General features: G+C 43.9%; 1 protein-coding gene across 5 annotated transcripts in view; it reads right to left on the bottom strand.

The window, feature by feature from the left end:
• Positions 1–19637, bottom strand: part of LOC111152612 (A-kinase anchoring protein 13) — a 320098-nt gene that overhangs the window by 225822 nt on the left and 74639 nt on the right. For all 5 annotated transcript variants that reach the window (XM_022511140.1, XM_022511139.1, XM_022511141.1 and 2 more), the window contains exon 2: positions 11783–11826. In XM_022511140.1, the coding sequence (XP_022366848.1) occupies positions 11783–11815 (33 nt within the window). In that variant the 5' untranslated portion in view covers positions 11816–11826. The remainder of the gene's footprint in view (positions 1–11782; positions 11827–19637) is intronic.

The following is a 19637-nucleotide window of genomic DNA, read 5'->3' as shown; positions in this document are numbered from 1 at the left end:
ATCAGTGTTCTTTGGGCACTGCCAGCATCGCGCTACTGTCTGCCTGGTCAGAGAACCTCCAGCCGCTCTCCACCCTGTTACATAAAATCCCAATCCCCTGTACGAGGGCCAGCCAAGAGAATGTTCTGTCATGACAGCCATGTCTGATGACTGGGCACTCTGCAGTGGAGGAACTGAATTTTAAGTTTTATTTCATTTGTATTAACTTAAGTAGCCACATGCAGCTGGAGACTACTGCTCTACAGAAGCCCACCTCCAGGTCCTCTCCCACATGTGAACCGCGCTCCCCGGTCAAGCCTCGTGCCCCACCGCCCCTGACAACCCCAGGTCCATGCCTCCCTTCGCACCTGCTATTTCCTTCTCTCACTCTGCTCTTCCCTCTCCTCAGCTTCCCCACCTAAGAGCCCCCATCTTTCCCGAAGGCTTCCCAACACTTTCTGCCAACCTCTTACTCTCTGCGAACCTCAGTGCCGAGGGAACTCCTCCAACGTGCAACCAGGCAGCGCGCTTGCGCAGTCAGGCTCACGCACCACAGCGTCTGCGAAGGCACCTATCCCCCCAAGACCAGACCCTCCATTCCCTTAACAGGTGATGCACAAACACTTGTTGAATGCATTAAAAGTACAGCGCCTTATGTTTTGGCCTTCTCTGGACAGCAAGGCCTTTCCTCACTAGAACCACATGGAAATTTACTCATGTGGATGCTGCAGAAACACCAAGTGATTGTAAAGGCGTCCTGCAGGCAGGCCCTGAAAAGCCTCGTCCTTTGCATGTATCTTCATCCCTCTGAAACTGCCACGCGAAAATAAAAAAATGCTACCCACAAATGCACGGCTTACTGACTTCCTGGCAAGCTTCTGGAGACTGACGAAAAAGCCCAACAGAAGGAAACTGAAGTTCTTGCTCTGGGACACCATCAAAAGCTGGACGGAGGAACACTTGACTTCCTTATTTCTTCTGGCCCTGGGGACAAAGTGCCGTTCCATAACCGGAGTCCTCAGATCTGGCTGCAAAAGGCCACCAGTCTACAAAACGCTGGAGCAAAACCATCAGATGTGTATTGTTAAGGCGAAGGCAGGTAATTCATTTAAGAGATCAGAGGGCTGATAAAGCTCTCTTTGTAGGAGCGAAATGGAACTTAACAGCCAAGCAGGGGGCAAAGGCAGGTTATTTCAACTCCTGCTCTGGAAACACGTTGCAGGAAGAACTGATACAGTGTGGCCATTACCACACAGGCCCTCTGCCCTACAATGAGCCACCTGAGAACACTGGGCTGCAGCCACCTAAATTCTGTGGCCCTTAAAAGTGTGATTATTTATGCAAACTAGACTTACTCAAGAATAAACTGCTATAATTGATAACACTTTTAAAATCTCTTCTAAGCATATCTCCTTCCCGCAGGCTCCCACCCCGCACTCCCACCACCCATTCCGTCTTCTCAAGCTGTTTGGGCTGAACGCGGCTCTGATCGGCACACACAGAGCACACTAACCCACCGCACAGAGTCCAAGGCCTCACCAAGGCTGGAAACCGAAGTCCAGAGTCAGCAAGAGTCCAATGTGGTGGCAGGAAATCACTCTGATAAGATTTCCTCAAGATCCAAATGTGAGTCAAATGGGTATGTTCTTTTGATCTTGTCTAGTTAAATGGGCTCTGGAGTCACTTGTGACATTGGAACTCTTCACCCACCACAGCTGTGCACCCTTAGACAAGTCAGTCACAACTCTGATCCAAACTTCCCTGGCCCTAAAGTGCAAATACTGACCAAATCTTACATGTGTCTTGTGAGGAGCAACATCGTTAAAAGAAATGGTCCCTTACAGAAATGGTTTTGATCATTTCATATGGCTCTGTTTTGTACATTTTAAGTGACGAGAGGCATCCAGTGCCAAAGATATTCTTTCCAGTGATGTTCCTCTATTGTCAGGATGCTTTTGCCTCCACCCAGAAGCAGTAATACGCAAAACCACCGAGTAGTCAAGAAAAAGGAGAAAGCAAGGAGGACATAATAAACCAGATCTGTTTGGGTTCTGGACATTCATTTTGTAATTAGAATGGCTCTTCCCCTTGAAAATCTAATAAATGTGGGTTTTATCCCAAACATAAGGGATAAAATGACAATTATCCCATAGCTAGCCTCAAAGCACGCCTTGGAGCACAATTTACATCTCACATCTGAGTATCTCTCTGGTTTTAAAAAGTATTTCATTTATAGAAGGAAAATGCCTTTTGGCTTTCTTGACGGAGACCTAGAGAGGTGTTTAAGACCACAGAAAGCCAAGTTTATGGTCTAAGAATCTGATAAACGCACCCCAAGTTGTCCCCCTTTTTTTTTTTTTTTAAGATTTTATTTATTTGACGGAGAGAGAGAGAGATCATAAGTAGGCAGAGAGGCACGCAGAGAGATCAGGGGAAGCAGGCTCCCTGCTGAGCAGAGAGACAGGACCCTGAGATCATGACCTGAGCCGAAGGCAGAGGCTTAACCCACTGAGCCACCCAGGCGCCCCTCCTTTTGTGTTCTTATGGTCATTTTTGTCCGTGAATTATCATCCAAATAAACCTCCTTGGTCAGGGTTAACTGCAGCCAACTGCTGTGCACCATCATGAGCCACAAAGCATCTGAGGGCCACGACCACACTTCAAAACCAGTAACGAAAGTTGTTCTAATACAGACTAGCACCGAACTGCCGCAGGACGCATGCCTTAAAAGACAAACACCTTCCTGCTGCTCCAGGGCCCTGGCCTTCCCCTCACTGGTCTGGGGCTGAGAAGTCACCCAGTCACCCATCCTCTTGGGGAAGCTCTAAGTATAAAAGTAAATATGTAAGTACCTGATCAAGTAATTCATTGGGATGGTTATTACTGATGCCCCTCTATCAAAAGGTATAATACACATTTTAAGTACTACTTTGTCCAATTAAGGGGGATTTCAAGTAGTAACTATAAATTCTTCCCCAATATGTCTACAGCCCATAAGGCATTCTAACCCTTATGGGTTCACTCCAAAAAAGGAACTCAATGCTATCTTTTCAAATACTCCTCTCTTCTTCCAGTCCTCCCATTGCTACCTTTTTCCTTACTAAGCCCACTTACACCAACTCTTGTACTTTGACTTCTCTACACATGTACTTTGAATCTGAAGTTCAAACCAACTAATGACCTGACCTGCCTTTAGCACATAAGCCAGACTAATTAATTCTAGTTTCTGCCAACTGACCAGATCTATCAAAACCCCCGTGAAACTTTAGGCAAACCCCGCAGTCTCTCTGTGGCTAAGTTTTCTTCACTCTTTCAGACGAAGGGGCCCAATCACTCCTCAAATACAATGATTCATCAAATTTTTCCCAGTCCTGACCTCTCCCACAAAGTTCATTCCCTCACATAGAGCTGACTAGGGGACACTCACTGGGGTTCATCAGCACAACTTTTGCTCCAGAAAAGTAAGGTGATAGGAGAAAAAGGAGGTAACTTTCACTGGCACAGAAAGTATGGATTCATCCAGGTCTCCTTATTCTTGACATTGGACACCCATTGTCTCCTAGTACCCTGCAGAGCTTAAGGCCTGACCTCATCAGATAGATCTCTTCCAGAACAAGTCTAGGGCCTGAGATAAGAGGCATTCAAAGACCTTTCCTCCTCCTCCCTCGGAAATGTAAAAACCCTGCTTCCTTTTCAGCTGTCAGTCTGGGGGAGGATTTGTTTACTGTCACTAATGTCCAGTTGCTTGGTTGCTAGGTCCGGTAGTGCTTAGTGTGCGGGGGTGGAGGTAGGGCCTATTTTGTTTGTTTTATAAATACCAACCTTTGCTTCATGTGCCTGGCTTTTTCTTTTATCATCTGACAGCATCCCTCATCCCCTACCTCTTCTGGGAAAAGCCTATGCTTTTATCTGGACAGTGAGAAGGGCTCTGGAGCTAAAGGGTACATGTACTATGTTTGTAAAAAAATATTAGCAGTCACATGGTTTGCTGTATGTAGTCTGCTGTAAACAGGCAGCTCAGACCGTAAGTCCCTAAGGATTAGAGATCATAATTCAGGACTCAAGAGATACAGGGACTATTTCTAGTATGCCTTGTCAATGTGCTAAAGGACTGAGTAAAGTCACATTTCAAAGAAGACATCTCTAGAATAACACTCTATCAGACATTCTGTATCTGTACACACTTCGCAGGGACGCTGCGCAGACTTCCTCCCAACTGCAAGGGAAGTTACACATGTACCATAACAACACCGTTAAGCACGTTTCTTTCTTTGTTAACACACCTTCAATCACAAAAATGGCATCGCTAACTAACTATTCAGGATCCTTGTAAGGTAAATCAGTAATGAAACCTGTGAAATAATGAGCAACTTTAAGACAGTTGTTCTATCAAAATGAAGCAAATTTTACTAAAATTTTAGTCGTTTCATCTAAATTGTATCTCATTCACTCGCTCAGCAAGTGTTTGCTGAACATCTGCTATGCTCTATGTGACACATGCTTGGCACAGCGTAGATGAGAATTACATTTATTTAAAAACCACGTGTGTATCCTTGAGGGCACAGAAAACGCTCTTCAAACAGAGTGAGCTGTTTAATTAATTACTCACAGTTGAGCTCTCTGCTAACATGAGCCCTTCTACCTACATTCAAGAGCACACCTTGCAAAGAACAAGGGCGTCCGTTTTACAAAAATTCCATACGCAAAAAGCATTTCCAAACCAGGAACAGTATTAGAGGGGAGGAGTAAGCAATTACACCATCGTCTTTTAAAAATGCCCAATCCTGCAGAACAGATAAAAGTTTACCTATGCAAATTCGACACCAGCCCAACCGAGGGATCAAAGTTAACATCTCCAAAATCAAACAAGAATGTGCCATGTGTCATCCTTTGGTATGCCAAAGGACATCTTTTAAGTAGTATCCCAGCCAGAATCAGGAGAAAAACAATATATAAACCCCAACTGCTCCAAAACAACTTCCAAAATGTCAGTATCACAAAAGACAGAGAGGCAGAGGAATTGTTCCTGATTAAGAGACGAAAGAGATATAAATAAATACAGTGTGTAATCCTGGATTAGATCCTGAACCGGGAAGGGGAGGGAAAGGGAGAGCAAGCAGGAGGATGCTATAAAGGACATTATTGGGATAACTGGAGAAATTTGGATATGGACTTACATTACATAAGAGTATTACATCAATGTTACAATTCCTGTTTTTGTTAATTGCACTGCGGTTATGAAAGACAATGTCCTAGTTCTTAAGAAATATATGCTGAAATACTTAGGGGGGAATAGGGCAGGATGTCTACAACTTTCAAACAATTCGACAAATACATAACAGAATGATAAGTAAATGTGACTAAATGCTGTCAGTAAGAGAGGAGTAGAGATAAAGTGGCATTTCTTGTAACCTTCCTGTAAATCTGAACTTAAGTAAAATATTTAAAAATTTTACAAACACGTGAAATGGAATTTTAATTTTGGGTTACTTAGAAGAAAAAAGGGCTTTACTTGTACAGGTCTCTATCATATTAAGTGCTATGATATTTGTGTTTTATGGAACAACTGTGTGAGACAGCTTGGTCTGCAGAAGAAGGAAAACGGGTCAGAGAATCACAATTTCTGGGTAAAGCCCTACTTTTCACATTTAACAGATAAGCCATCTTGAGCTTCTGTTTCCTTAGTATGATGAGGGTCACAACAGTAGCTTCTTCCACTCTCACAAGGTTGCTGTGACAACCAAATGGCATAATATATACGCAAGTGCTCTGAAAACTAGAAGGACTATACCAATGGGGGCTCTTGTTTTGAAGCTGTTATCCAGAAAGGTTATATAGGTGTATGGAAAAGAGTGTCCCACCAGCAGGGGAAGTATTCTCAGAAAACCACAAAGTGAAAGGACTACCTTTAAATCATATCATACCTCTTATTTAGGTTCACAAGTGGACTAACAGTAACAAGTGATTTGGAAACGTTGCTTTTTCTCCCATGAAGCAATTTAGTCACGAAAGGGAAAAAAAGGGCACAATTTTTTTTTATTGCATGCTCCTCTGATAAGTGAGAGCCAAATCTGCTACAGAAAAGTTCCTCAACTCAAGAATATCCAATTTACATCAAAAACGTGGATCTTAAAAGATGACTAAAATGTTCTCAAACTCTGTTTCCAAAATAATGTGCTTAAACCGCCCAAGGCCAGCATCTCCAAGCGTTAGGATAAATCACTGATCCCTAAGAGGTCTGCCATGGGAGGCGCTGCAGTGTTCAGAGCACGCTCAGAGATGGGTGCTGGGGCCCACAGTCCGTGAAATCCTCCGTCAGGCTTTTCCCTCATTTCCTCCTTCAGTCGCTGACCTCCTCCAGAAGGAAAGACTGAGCCCACACCCACAGGGTTCTCTCTGAGCCTCAGCCACTGTCCTTTCTATTCCTCAAATCTATCAGGCCAGCCTTCACTTTAGATCCCGGACACCTGTTGTACACCTGTTCCCCTGGGCTAGAACACCATGCCAACATCTTCGCATGGCTGGCTCCTTCCGGTCATTCAGGTCTCAGCTTAAAGATTTATTTTATTTTATTTGGGGGCGGGGGAAGGGCTGAGGGAAAGGGAAAACTTCCAGCATACGCCCTGCTGAGCACAGAGCCCAACCTGGGACTTGATCCTATGACCCTGAGATTGTAACCTGAGCGGAAACCAAGAGCCAGACGCTTAACCAACTGAGCCACCCAGCTGCCCCCAGGTCTCAGCTTAAATGGCAAGCCCCTCTGAGCCCCTCCCTGACCATGCAACCAAAAACAGTCCCTACTTGGGCACTATCACATCTTCTTGTTTTATTTATTTTTTAAAGTTTTTCCTCCTGGGGTAACTGAGTGGCTCAGTCGTTTAAGCGTCTGCCTTCAGCTCAGATCATGATGCCAGGGTCTTGGGATGGAGCCTCACATCTCCTGCTCAGCAGAGAGCCTGCTTCTCCCTCTCCCTCTGCTGTTCCCCCTACTTGTGTGCGTGCTCTGTCAAATAAATAAAAAAAGCTTTAAAAAGAAGTTTTTCCTCCTGATGTGTTTTCCTGCTTATGAGGTGTCTTTTTTTTCTTCTTCTTCTTTTGAGTTGTCTGTCTTCTCCTCACTATATTTGAGCAAGGATCTTGAGTGCAGGACCCCTTGTCTTTCATTTATGGCAAAGTATCCAGCACCCAGAACAGCGCTTGGAACAAAGCAGGGACCTAAGAGAAAGAATGAATTCCCAGTTCCATGCTCACATCTCCATGAGTCACCAAGATGTCCTTCAACATGTTTGGAGGCTCAAGCACATAATGCCAACAGCCTTAAGAACTCTGGAGTTGCCACATTCCAGGATGGCAAAATCGGAAAAGTCCTGATCGCTCGACCACCAATTAATTTTTCCAAACTTCAACTGTATTCATTTCTTTCTGCTGTTACAACACATTACTTCAAACTAAGAGGCTTAAAACAGCACAAACTTCTTATCTTATAGTTCTGGAGGTTAGAAGTCTGAAACAACCTTCATTGTGCTAAAATAAAGACAACAGGGGTGCCTGAGTGGCTCAAGATGCCTGTGTGTCTGCCTTCAGCTCTGGTTGTGATCTCCAGGTCCTCGGATTAAGCATGGAGTCTGCTTCTCCCTCTCCCTCTGCCTGCCTCTCCCTCTGCTTGTTCTCACTCGGTCTCTCTCTCAAGTGAATACACAAAATCGTAAAAACAAAACAAAACAAAAAAGCAATACAATACAATAAAGAGGTCCGCAGGGCTGGGTTCACTGAGGAGGCTCTAAGGAAAAACTATTCCCTTGTTTTTTCCAGTTTCCAGAGGCTGCACTCCGTGGCTCCGACCCTTTCCTCCTCCTTCAAATCCAGCAGTGTAGCATCTACAGATGTCTCGGACTCATGACTCTCCTCTAAGGACTCTTGTGATTACACTGGGCTACCTGGATAATTCAGGAGAAGCTCGCATCTCAGGGCCCTTAACGTCATCAAATCTGTGAAGTCCCTTTTGCCAAGTAAAATAAATAGTCACGGGTTCTGGGGATTAAGTAATGGATGCATTTGGGAAACATTTATGCTGCCAGACAAGGACATCAAAAGGAAACTAGACTGTATCTTTTTTTTTTTTTTTTAAGATTTTATTTATTTGAGACAACGCCCATACATGAGTAGGGGAGAGGGGCAAAGGGAGAGGGTGAAGCAGACTCCCCACCAAGCAGGGAGCCCGGTGCCAGGCTTGATCCCAGAACCCTGAGACCATAACCTGAGCTGAGGGCAGACATTTAACTCACTGAGCCACCCAGGTGCCCCTGTATCTTCTTTTATTTTTTTTTTAAGATTTTACTTATTTATTTGACACAGAGAGAGAGAGCACACAAGCAGGGGAAGCAGCAGGCAGAGGGAGAAGCAGACTCCCTGCTGAGCAGGGAGCCTGATGTGGGGCTCAATTCCAGGACACTGGGATCATGACCTGAGCTGAAGGCAGATGCTTAACAGACTGAGCCACCCAGGCTTCCCCAGACTTATCTTTTATGTACAGACACAAAATTTCTCAACTAGCAAACCAAATCCACTGACATATGAGAAGGACTATACACTGTGACAAAACAGGATTTACCCCAGGAATGCAAGGTTGGTTTAACATTCAAAACCAATCCATCTAATATACTAATGAAAGGAAAGGAAAAAAAGCCCACATGATCATCTCACAGACACACACAAAAAAATCTGACAATATCCAATGCTTTTTCACGATAAAAATACTCAAACTAGGAATAGAGGGAAACTTTTCCAGCCTGATTAAAGGTATCAATGAAACCCTCACAGCTAACATTATCATACCTAATCTTAATGGTGAAAGACTGAATACTTTATCTTTAAGATCAGAAACAAGGCCAGGATGGCTGCTCTCACCAATTCTACTCAACACTATGCTGAAGTTCTACTCAGGACAATCAGGCAAGAAAAATAAAAGGCATTATTCAGAATAAAAAGCAAGAAAGCTATCTGTATTTTCAAAGTACATGATTGTATACAGAAAAATCTAAAGGATGCACTAAGAAATTATTAACCAATAAACAAGTTCAGCGAGACTGTAGGTTATAATATCAATAGACAAAAATCAACTACATTTCTATACACTAGCAATGAACAATCTGAAAATGAAATTAAGAAAACAATATAATTTGCAAAAGCATCAAAAAGAATTAAAATACTTAGAAATAAATTTCACAAAAGTACAAGGTTTGTACACTGAAAACTACAAATCATTCTTAGAAGAAATTTTAAGATGACCTAAAGGAAAGGAAGAGAATTAACAGTCCAGAAGTAATTCTTTATAATTATGATAGATTTTCAAAAAGTATGCCCAAGAAAATTCAATGTGGAAAGAACAGTCTTTTCAACAAATGGTGTGGGACAGCTAGATTGATGTCCACATGTGAAAAATGAAGCTGGATCCCTCCCTTACAGCATACAAAAAAATGTCCTCTGGAACCATACACTTCAGTGTAAGGGCTTAAATTATAAACTCCTAGAGGAAATCGTAGAGGTTAATTTTTTGTGACCTTGAGTTAGGCAAAGCCTTCGTAGATATGATACCAGAAGCATAAGCAGTAAAGGAAGTAACAGGCAAACTTGACATCATCAAAATTAAAAATTTTTGTGCTTCAAAGAGTATAATCAATAAAATGGTATGATAACCTTATAATGGGAGAAAGCCATGTATCTGATAGGGAACTTGAATCCAGGATACACAAAGAACACTTAAGGTTAAACAATTTAAAAAAAAATTTAAAAATAAGCAAGGCATCTGAATAGACATTTCTTCAAAGACACATAAATGGCCAAAACCACCTTAAAATGCTCACGATCATTAGCCATTAGGGAAATGCAAGACAAAACCACAAAGACTTATCATTTCATACCCACTAGGGCGGCAACAATCCAAAAGTCAGAGAAGAGCCAGCGCTGGCAAGAGTGTGGAGAAACTGTGACCCTCAGTACTGGCGGTGAGGACGTGTAACACAGCGGCCGCTGCGGACACAGCACGGCAACTCTTCAAAATGTTAAACGGAGTCATCACTGTAAGCAAGCGACTGTGCTCTTAAACCCATACCCGAGGAAAATGGAAACATAAGCCTACCAGAAACTGCTGCTCACAGCAGCATTAGTCATAACAGTCAAGAAGTGAAAACAGGCCAAATGCCCATCAACTGCTGAATGGAGAAATACAATGTGGCGCGGCCATACAACGGAGTATTATCCATCAATAAAAAGGAACACAGTACTGATACGTGCTCGGACACGTACCTATTAAATACACTCTGCTACGTGAAAGAAGCCAGTCACAAAAGGCCACATGATGTATGATTCCATTTACATGAAATTTCCACCATACGCAACTCCATAAAGACAGAAAGTAGACCAATGGTTGCCAGGGGCTCGGAAAAGACAGGGAATGGTGAGTACTACTAAAAGGTATGGCTTTTCTTTTCGGGATGATGAAAATCTTAAGTTAGATGATGGTTATGATTACACAACTGTGAATATACTAAAAACCACTGAATCATAGACTTTAAATGTGTGAGTTTTATGGTGTGTGAACTGTATTTCAATAAAAGCTGTTTTTAAAAGTTCACGGTATTCAGATCATGAGCAAACCCACTGTCATACAGAATAAATGTTCTCCAGGTAATCTGGAAAGAAAATAAATACATAAAATACCTTATAAGAATGCATATATTTTTCTTTATAGGTTATATTTAACATAAAAATCATCTGTGCAAAAAAGAGTGACCACAAGAATGTCCTAGGCTAGAAAGGTGTAACAGGACTGTCACGAACATGGCAGGGTTTAAAATAAGTAAATGCGTAAAATGCAGATTTTAAAATAAACTCCATCAAAGGCTCCTCAGTGGTCCCCACACCTTTTGCCTTCATCGCTGACCTTCAATTACCTTTCCAGACTCATCTCTCATTACTCCTCAACACAAATGTGCAGCTGGGCCAGACTTTCCACTGCCCACCCTCCCACCACACGCCGAATACCATGCTCACTGCCCCTCATCCCTCTGCCATCTGCCTTAGTTCTTGACCAAATGCTTCTTCATCCTTGAGGTCCTGTCCCATCCTGTCCCATTTCCTCACTCTCTCCAGACCATACCAATCCCATATCCACTGGCCTCTGGCAGCTCCAACTATTCACACCCCTAAAGGGACCCCTCACCACTTTTCACCACCCTCGTGCAGCTAATGCACGCTCACAGTAATTAAAAAAAAAAAAAAAAAAAGAGTCACCTACACTTTGCCTTTTCCAGCTCTGATTCATTGATTCATCCACTTCACCTGACAGTTCCCTCACTTGCGGGAGATGATGAATCAGCTTCCACCCAGAGCCCCAGAGCAAACGGCACTCTGGCCAATGACAGAGCGCCACCTAGCTGCAACGCAGGGTAACGCAACGCCAGTAGGAAGACACCCACAGGACTTACAGAAATGTGCTGGCGGTGAAATTCAGAAACCAGCCCAGCATCACTCTGCAGGCAGGGCCATGCCACTGTTTGGAGGTGCCTCCTACCACCTGCCCAGTGGTACCTCACACACCTCACAGCTACCCTCTGTTCTCAGCTCGGTGCCAGGCATGCAGGACTCATTTAGCATTTACCCAAACTCAAATTCTGAAGTACAGTACTTGTGCAGATGTTAAAAATTCCTGTGATAATCACAGGAGACCATTTTTGAGTTTTCTCATAACAAGTAAAAAGCATAGATGAGTACGAAATGACAAGAAATCTCGCGATTTACTCACATATAATGGAGCTTGCTGTGGATTAAGTTTCATGACCCAGGACACTGAAACAGAAAAGGGAGAAATAAATGAGAACAAAATTAAAAGCTATCGCCAAAAAACAGAAAAGCCACAAATGCTAGATGTCGAGTATGGTTATATGAACACAATCAAAATCTGAGATTACTGGATGCCTGGCTTTCCTGAGATGTTTGGGAAGGCCAGAAGGTCAAGGACCGCGAAACTTCTTGCAGCCCTTCTGTTCAAGCTTTTCAACTGGGGAGAGCCTTTCTGATTGAAACACACACACAAAAGGGTCCACTGTCCTCGGAGAATTTTCAACAACCAACAGGATATTAAACGCAGTTACCAAAGCAAAAACAGTGTATGTTCAGTTATACTTTTACATAATCCCCCAAATTCACAAAGTGCTGCTTGGCCAGAGCCTCCTCCAGCCTCACGGGGGGCGGGGGGGGCCCTCAGGGGACCAGAGCGCTCTCTTCCTCTCAGCCCTCCGAGAAGGGAGACTATGGCAGCTGGGGTCCACCAACTAACCGTTGTAATCCTCCTCAAGATTAATAAGCCAGGCTCCCGACTGTTATCTTGTGAATTCTCACAAAAATCTTAGGAAGAACGTCAGAGAAGATTCACAGGATTGTCTAACAGATTCCCGAATATCAAGAACAGCACGCTCTCAAAGGTTTAACTTGGTGATTTGACCAGGAGCTCCAAGCTAAAACATCATGGTCCAGAATCGTGGACTTCAGGATGGCAGGCCCTTTGCCAAACACCCCGAATTTGAGTATAAGCTGATCCTGTCCTCACAGGAGTCAGAGAAGCAGATCTAAGGGACTTGATTATAATTTGATCTAAGGAAGTTTTTTACTAATAGGTCAAATGAATTAAGGCACACAGTAACCAACCAGTAATATAAACAACAGTACACAAACGTCATTCGCACATGCAAAAAAACAGATGAAATCACATTCTTTGTGTTCTCCCAGATTACAAAAACCTCAGGAACAGTGAACTGAAATCCAAATAGCACAAACAGCAGCGTTTCAATGCCTGAATATTTAGAATAAAGAGCAGCAAATGCCTTCGCAACCATGTGTAACCTAAGGAACAGAATCCTCCCAATACTGAAATCCTCCTAGACCTGCCACTTTGGTCAGGCCGTGTATGTGTATGTCCAAGGTCAAGGCTCACCCAAAACGCAGTTAACACACACTTAGGGGGAAAAAACCAAAAACCAAAACTATAATCAGGCTCCTAAACCCAGTCATCTCCAAACCACTCGCAGGCCACACGCTTTTCAGCGTGTTTCGCCAACAGCCCGAGAGCTCCGCCACCCTGACCGACCACCTCCACGTGCACCTGTTCATTCTCTGGTCCACTCCCCACGCTGCAGGACACCTCCTGGCTCCTGGCACTCTTTTCTTCCTGCCTGTCTTCATTTAATGATTTTGTACCCTTAGGTGCTAAAATCACCGCAAAAATCCACAGTGAAAATCAAGCTTGAGAAATGCGGTAATAACGAACTCTTTTGATAGAAAAAGAAGAGATTTCAAGCCCATCAAATGCAAATAAGGAAGCATGGATGGAAAAGAAAGACCGAAGCGCTTGAGTACTTTTTTCAATGCGTTAAATATCCATTTAATTTAAAATTAAACTCACTGCGCTCACTAGCCTTTTAATCCGCTTTCCCGGTCTTGTCCAAACTTGCCCGGGACAAAGGACTGAAAGAGCCTGTAACTTTATAAACCAATTCGCCTTCACTAACTTCTGAAGTTGAAGTGTTGCTCCTCTCAAGAAGTATCTGTGGGTACGGTTTTCAGTGATAAGTTCCATGGAGAAAAATGAAAGAGAAGAGGAAACAGGAAATGTTTTACATATGGTACTAAGGGAAGGCCTCTCTGAGGTGACGTTTATCCCCCAAAATCAAAGAGAATAAGGAAGGTGGAAAGGGTTCCAGACTCCCAAAACGGCCCCAAAACACAGAACTCGAGAGTTCTGATGCTAAGCCATCACTAGACTTGCTACATACAGCACACAACTTACTTCACCTGTTTAAGTAAGCGCACTTTACTTGAGAACTGTGTTCTAAGGGAAGAAGCATATTGCTGGAGGGGGGTCTCTGAGTCAGAGTAAACACACTTGAAAACGAAATTTATTCTCTAAGACCCAACTGAAAGTCTTCGCTTTGTCCATGGATTTTTGATGCCTTCCCAAAAGGAAAATGAAAGAAATGCACTGTGTCCCTGAATGATTTCATGAAGGAATTTTAAGAGAGAAAAACCCTACAATTTCCTCCCTACCCAGGAACTGGCGAATGACTTTGACCAAGTCCACATTTACATGGGGTGCTTTCATGTAACACAAGGACAATGCGTGACAGATCCGGTGGGACCGTAAAGGCCGCACCCCATTTGAAAGACGGTGAAATGGAAATATCAAAATTCAAACACTTAAATGATGCGATTTCAAGTATGTTCACCAAATCTGCCATTCAGCAGTAGCCAGCTAGAATTCTGACGAGTCATAAATCTGCAGGGTGAGGAATAAAAACAAGCTCAGTAATTAAGTGTTTTCATTCTTATTTTCATATTTTCATTCTTCTCGCACTTGCCATTTTATTGCAAAATGCTGAAAGAAAACAAATGAAATAGTTTACTGTTGTACGAAAGTAACACATTCATTTTATGTCAAAGCAGGACCCCTCCACCCCGAAAGCAACGGTCTCACTGATGTCACTCCAGTTCTCTGCAATTCTCTGGCAGCTCGCGGGGTGCTGCTCAACAGACAAGCAGACCCGGGGTGAGCCTTCTTCCTGCCCTTGAGAACAAACGCTCATCAGCTAGCTTCTCCCTCACAGGGTGCCGGGTGCACACCACCATCAGCACAGATCAGTCTGGGACATGCAGTGCTGACACAGGTTCTGGCGAGAGTTCCGGATCCGTCTGCAGGTCCCGCTACCTGCAAAGGATTGTGCAGAAACTCAGTTGCTCCTAAGGATCACAGGGAAGCTCGGGCACGAAGGGATACAGGCGTTTGGTTGGTTCGGGGCGGGGTGGGTAAGGGACAGTGAGCACTTCCACCGACCTGTGTGCTTGAGCGAATGAATGCAAAACCACAGAAGTTACCAAAACACGACATGTCTTCATAATAACCAGTGTCCATGGCAGGCGCTGGCAAACATCTTCTGAAAAGGGGTAGATGGCAAATATTTGGGGCTTTGCAGGTCATACGCTCTCTGGCGCAATGTGTAAATGAGTGGGTACGGCCATGTTCCAATAAAATTCTTTTTACAAAAGGAGGCAGTGGACTAGATTCAGCCACTGTGCCCGCGTGCCCACTCCTGACCGAGAGCTAACAAAATACCTCTAAGTAAGCCAAAGAGCAGGGTGTCCCCGTTCAACAGCTCTGTAGGTCTCGAAGATATTTCCAGTTAGAAAAGACTTCTCAGCACAGGAAAGTCCTAGCGTTCTATACAATATCCTTTAGCCCAGCAATCAAATTTCATGGGCGCGCATCCCAAGTTCCCTAGTGATTAACTGTATGACCTTGAGCAAGTAAGTCAGCGGACTGTCTACCCGCAGTCTTTTTAAGTGAAGTAAGAGCGTAAAAATTCCCGTCTACACTATGGAGCCAGTGGAAGAATTAAAAGGGAATCCAAGGAAGGGCTTCAGCACGCTGCCAGACACAAATCTTCCTTGCAGTTTCCAGGTCTCATGGAGACTAGCAAGGAAAGTACTTGGAAAAGGGTAAGTAGTCAAAATAGAAGACATCAGGTATCAAGAGATACATCTGTCCAGAAACAGGCTGGTAGTTGAATCACAATTCTAAAATAAAATAACTCTAGAAAAAAGAATCTGGAAGAACAAATAACAAAATGCTAAGTATACACATTTCTGAGAATTACAGGGAATTTTCATTCTTAAATTATCTGTTTCTTACTCCTAACTATTCAGACAATGAACAGATACTACTTTTGTCATCAGGAAGAAGACATTAAACACAGTACATCTGTTTTAAGTCCCCTGTCATTCAACGCGCCACAAGTGAACTGGAAATAAAAAGACATTTTTCTAAAATGTGCAAACTGAAGAAATTGACAACCTTTACTAAAGCTCCCTAGAAATGATAAAAGAAAAGCAATTAAAATAAGAATGCCTGTACCCATATGTATGTAAATACAAATCAGTCTTACTATTCTATAGCCGTACCCCTTTAAGAGGTGCTCAGCTCTTAATGAAACATCCCTGGAGGGAGGGAGGGAGGACCACAAGCCCAACATTGCATCAATTACACGGAGACCTGAAAACTCCCCGAAATCTGTTAGCTTCTTGACCTCAAGCCATGTCCTAAGTAAGGCCCAGCTGGCCAGGTCTGCTGAACCTATCACTTCAACGGACATGGTTTTTGTCATTCACAACAGGGAAGCTTCCAAATTCAGAAGGAAAGAAGTGCAAACCACCTTCACAACCAACCCCAGTCGTGAAAGGAAGAGAGGACAGCTGCTCGGGACTCAGCCAGGGTTAAACAGAGGATCTGTACCTGCAGGGTACGGGCACTGCTGAATATGCTTCAGCTCAATCTCCATGGCCAAGGGACCCTGCTAAAGCTGGGCTACCGCAAATCCTCTGAAACCCACAAAAATTGGGGGTGAGGGTTAACATGGAAATGACAAGGCATACTCTGGATTCCTGTGAAACAGCATCCTGCTCTTCAAGGAAAATAACAGGATCCAAAGACTTTCCTTCATTCCTAAGGAGTCTGGGCTGGTGGCTAGAAACATGTGCTCTCACTGGGGGTGGGAGCAGGGAATTCTGAACAGCAGCAAAGAAGCAGGGTACAAAGAGTGAATAGGCGTTTCCTGCTGCAGATGCCAAGTTCTACAAAATATGTGTATATAAACTACTACAGGTACCAAATGTGTTTCCTGAATAAGGGGCTGAGGAAATCTTACAGGAGCCTAATCGTCTTCTTCTGTTTAAAGTTGCATTACTTAATAATTGAGCAGTTAGCTTTAAACACGGATTCTCAAACTTCAGGAACCCCGAGCATCAGTTGGAGGCCTTATTAAAAGAATACAGATTCTTGCCCGCTGCCTACACCCCCTTCCACCATCAGTGAGTCCAAATCAGGAGATCAGACCTAGTGATGCTTCTGCTTTTGAATCGTGGTCCACACTCTGTAAAACAATGGCACTGAGACCCAGGACACATGCCTGATTCTCTGTGTCCCACTCTCCCGACACAGTACTCCTACAGATCACCAAGAAAAAAGCAAAGCACTGGTCACAACGGGAATGAGAGGGAGAAGGGGATCTACGACAGGAAGGTAGGAGAGTGAAGAGTCCGACACTGGGCGAGCTCACAGTAAAACAAAAGGACACACCCGACTAAAATAGAAACCCCCCGAACAACGGAAACACCAACACCCACATTCGCACATTTGTTACTTATCAGAGCTGGATTATCCAATAGGCAAAATGATGCTGAATTTAGGCCAAAAACACACTTACAGATAAAGTCATTAACACATAATAAATAAATCAGAACTCTCACCAAAACAATAATGAAAGAAATTTAATTTAAAAACCAGATCTCTGACTTCTGATACTCGGGAGTTTACTCTGAGATTCACAGAGGAGAGTACACCACAACTTCTCAATACTTAGGGCCTCCTTTTCTTCTACATATGTTTATAATATCTGCCCGGCACAAAAATACTCAATGGGGGTAGGTAATCTCCCTGTGTTTCGGAGTCCCTCAAATGTTCCATGTGCAGAGAGCCGCTGAGCGTCAGAGATAAATAACAATACAATTTAGTAAGGGACAGACAGATATAAACAGATCATGATGTTACAGTACTGTAAGCACAATAATAAAAATGTGACAAGGGTCAGGAAAGAAGGACACACTTGCTAATAAGTGGAGGCCCCAACACAGTTTACTGGAGGAGGCCAACCACGAGGCAGGTCTCACCCGGAGGACACGGGAGAAGCGCAAAGCAGAAGCTGTGTGTACGAGGAAAAGGGAGCACAGTGGCTGCTGCGCACTCGTCAGAATGAGAAGTGCAAGCAAAAGGCACGATGGGAGAGAGGACGCAGGAGAGGCACTTGTGCAAATCCACACACCTCAAAGATGCCTGGCCTTCGAAGCCAACGAAGGGAGATTCTAGAAGAAAACAAACCCCGCTCTGCCCTGAGGACCTGCCACCCTTATGATGGCATTGGCATCAACCAAATCTACGTCTTTGGTTTGGTTTTTTCCTTTTCTTACCGTTCTTTTTCTTATCTTTTTTTTTTTTTTTTTTTTAAGTTCAGCTCAAATTTCTCTTCTTTCAAAAACTGCAGGTTCACAAGATTCACAAACGGTAGCACGGAAGAAGTCTGCAATCACGTAGCCTAAACTCACACCGAGCAAGTCCATGCTGTGGGCCGCAGGCAATAAGGCCGACTTCACACCACAGCTTCCCTGAGGGGCTGCACACGACGGCTGGCTTCCCAGTCAGGTTCCGCGGGGCCTGGAGTCCACATCTCAAACCCTAGCCAAACTCTGTTGGCCACAGGACTTTATAATTAGAAGGGGGTCTCAGAAGCAGCCTTCTTCCCCAAGTGGGAATCACTGCCGGTCTACCTGCCTCGGCTTGTAGACTGGAGTGCTCGGGCCTTATCACCTTGTGAAAATCTCTCCAGGCTCCACCTGCACCTCTGACTCAACCTTCCTAAAATACTATTTTCTTTCTGCTGCTCACTCTCTGCCTACACAGGAATAAGCAATCCTTTAGAAAGGTTCTTTTGAGGTACTAACCACTTTTCTTTAGGGAGTTCTAGGGGGCACTAAGATCTGTCCTGACTCAAGAAAAAGAGAGAAAAGCTGAAAAATAAAATGTGATCCCAGTTTGGGAAACACATTTAACCCATCTTAGTTACAGCAGAGCTTCCAACCTCCAGGGCTTAAAGGTACAGTCCTGCATCCTAGGGGTCCTAAGCTCAGAGGCTGTATCCATAGACACAAAGCTCACTACATTTCCTCTATTAAAAAAAGAAAAATCAGAGGCACCTGGGTGGCTCAGTCGGTTGAGCATCTGACTCTTGACTTCAGCTCAGGTCATGATCTCAGGATCATGAGATCAAGCCCCACATCAGGCGGCAGGCTCAGCATGGAGCCTGCTTAAGATTCTCTCTCCCTCTCCCCACCCGCTCTGTTCACTCTCTCTCTCTCAAAAGGGTGAAAAAAAAATATATATATATATCATTTATTTTACACTAAGTCTCTGTAAGCCACTTTGATGAATGATGAAGATATTAAAGGAATGGATGACTCTAGATTGGAGACAATCTGCTAGCATTTAAGAATTCATTAACAACCCCTGGTAGAAGAATGTAAGGCTAAAACCAGAAATAGCAATATAATTCAGAGAAGGAGACAGACAGACTTGGATTTGAGTTGTGACTCTGGCACTTCCAGCTCTGTTATTGTGGACAAGTTACTTAACTGCCAAGCTTTATTTTCATCTGTAAAGTGTGTTGTAAAATGAGAATAAAAGATGTGTGTGAAATGTTTAACACGGTAGTAAGCTATAGGAGAATACTCGGTAAGTTCCTGTCCCTACTGCCCGATATGAATGACCAGACCAGCTGCACGCACTGACCTCACATCACGTGCAGCTTCCACGTCCTATGGACCACCGCCATCGCTGTGCTGCTCCCAAATTCTAAACGGAGAGCGTCCAGGAGGGAGATGTAGACCCCAACAGATGAGGTGCTCTACTAAATAAGCCCTTTATTGCTGGTGAACTCTCAGAAGCCCGCCAGGCTCCCCCAGCACTCCGACCGGTGCCGCCCGAGAGTGCGGAGCCGCTGGTC

The sequence above is a fragment of the Enhydra lutris genome, unplaced genomic scaffold (assembly GCF_002288905.1).
Source record: "Enhydra lutris kenyoni isolate GAN:26980312 unplaced genomic scaffold, ASM228890v2 scaffoldscaffold29, whole genome shotgun sequence".
NCBI classification, from domain to species: domain Eukaryota; kingdom Metazoa; phylum Chordata; class Mammalia; order Carnivora; family Mustelidae; genus Enhydra; species Enhydra lutris.
The sequence above is the reverse complement of the archived record's forward strand: the minus strand, read 5'-3'. Positions and strand labels throughout refer to the sequence as shown.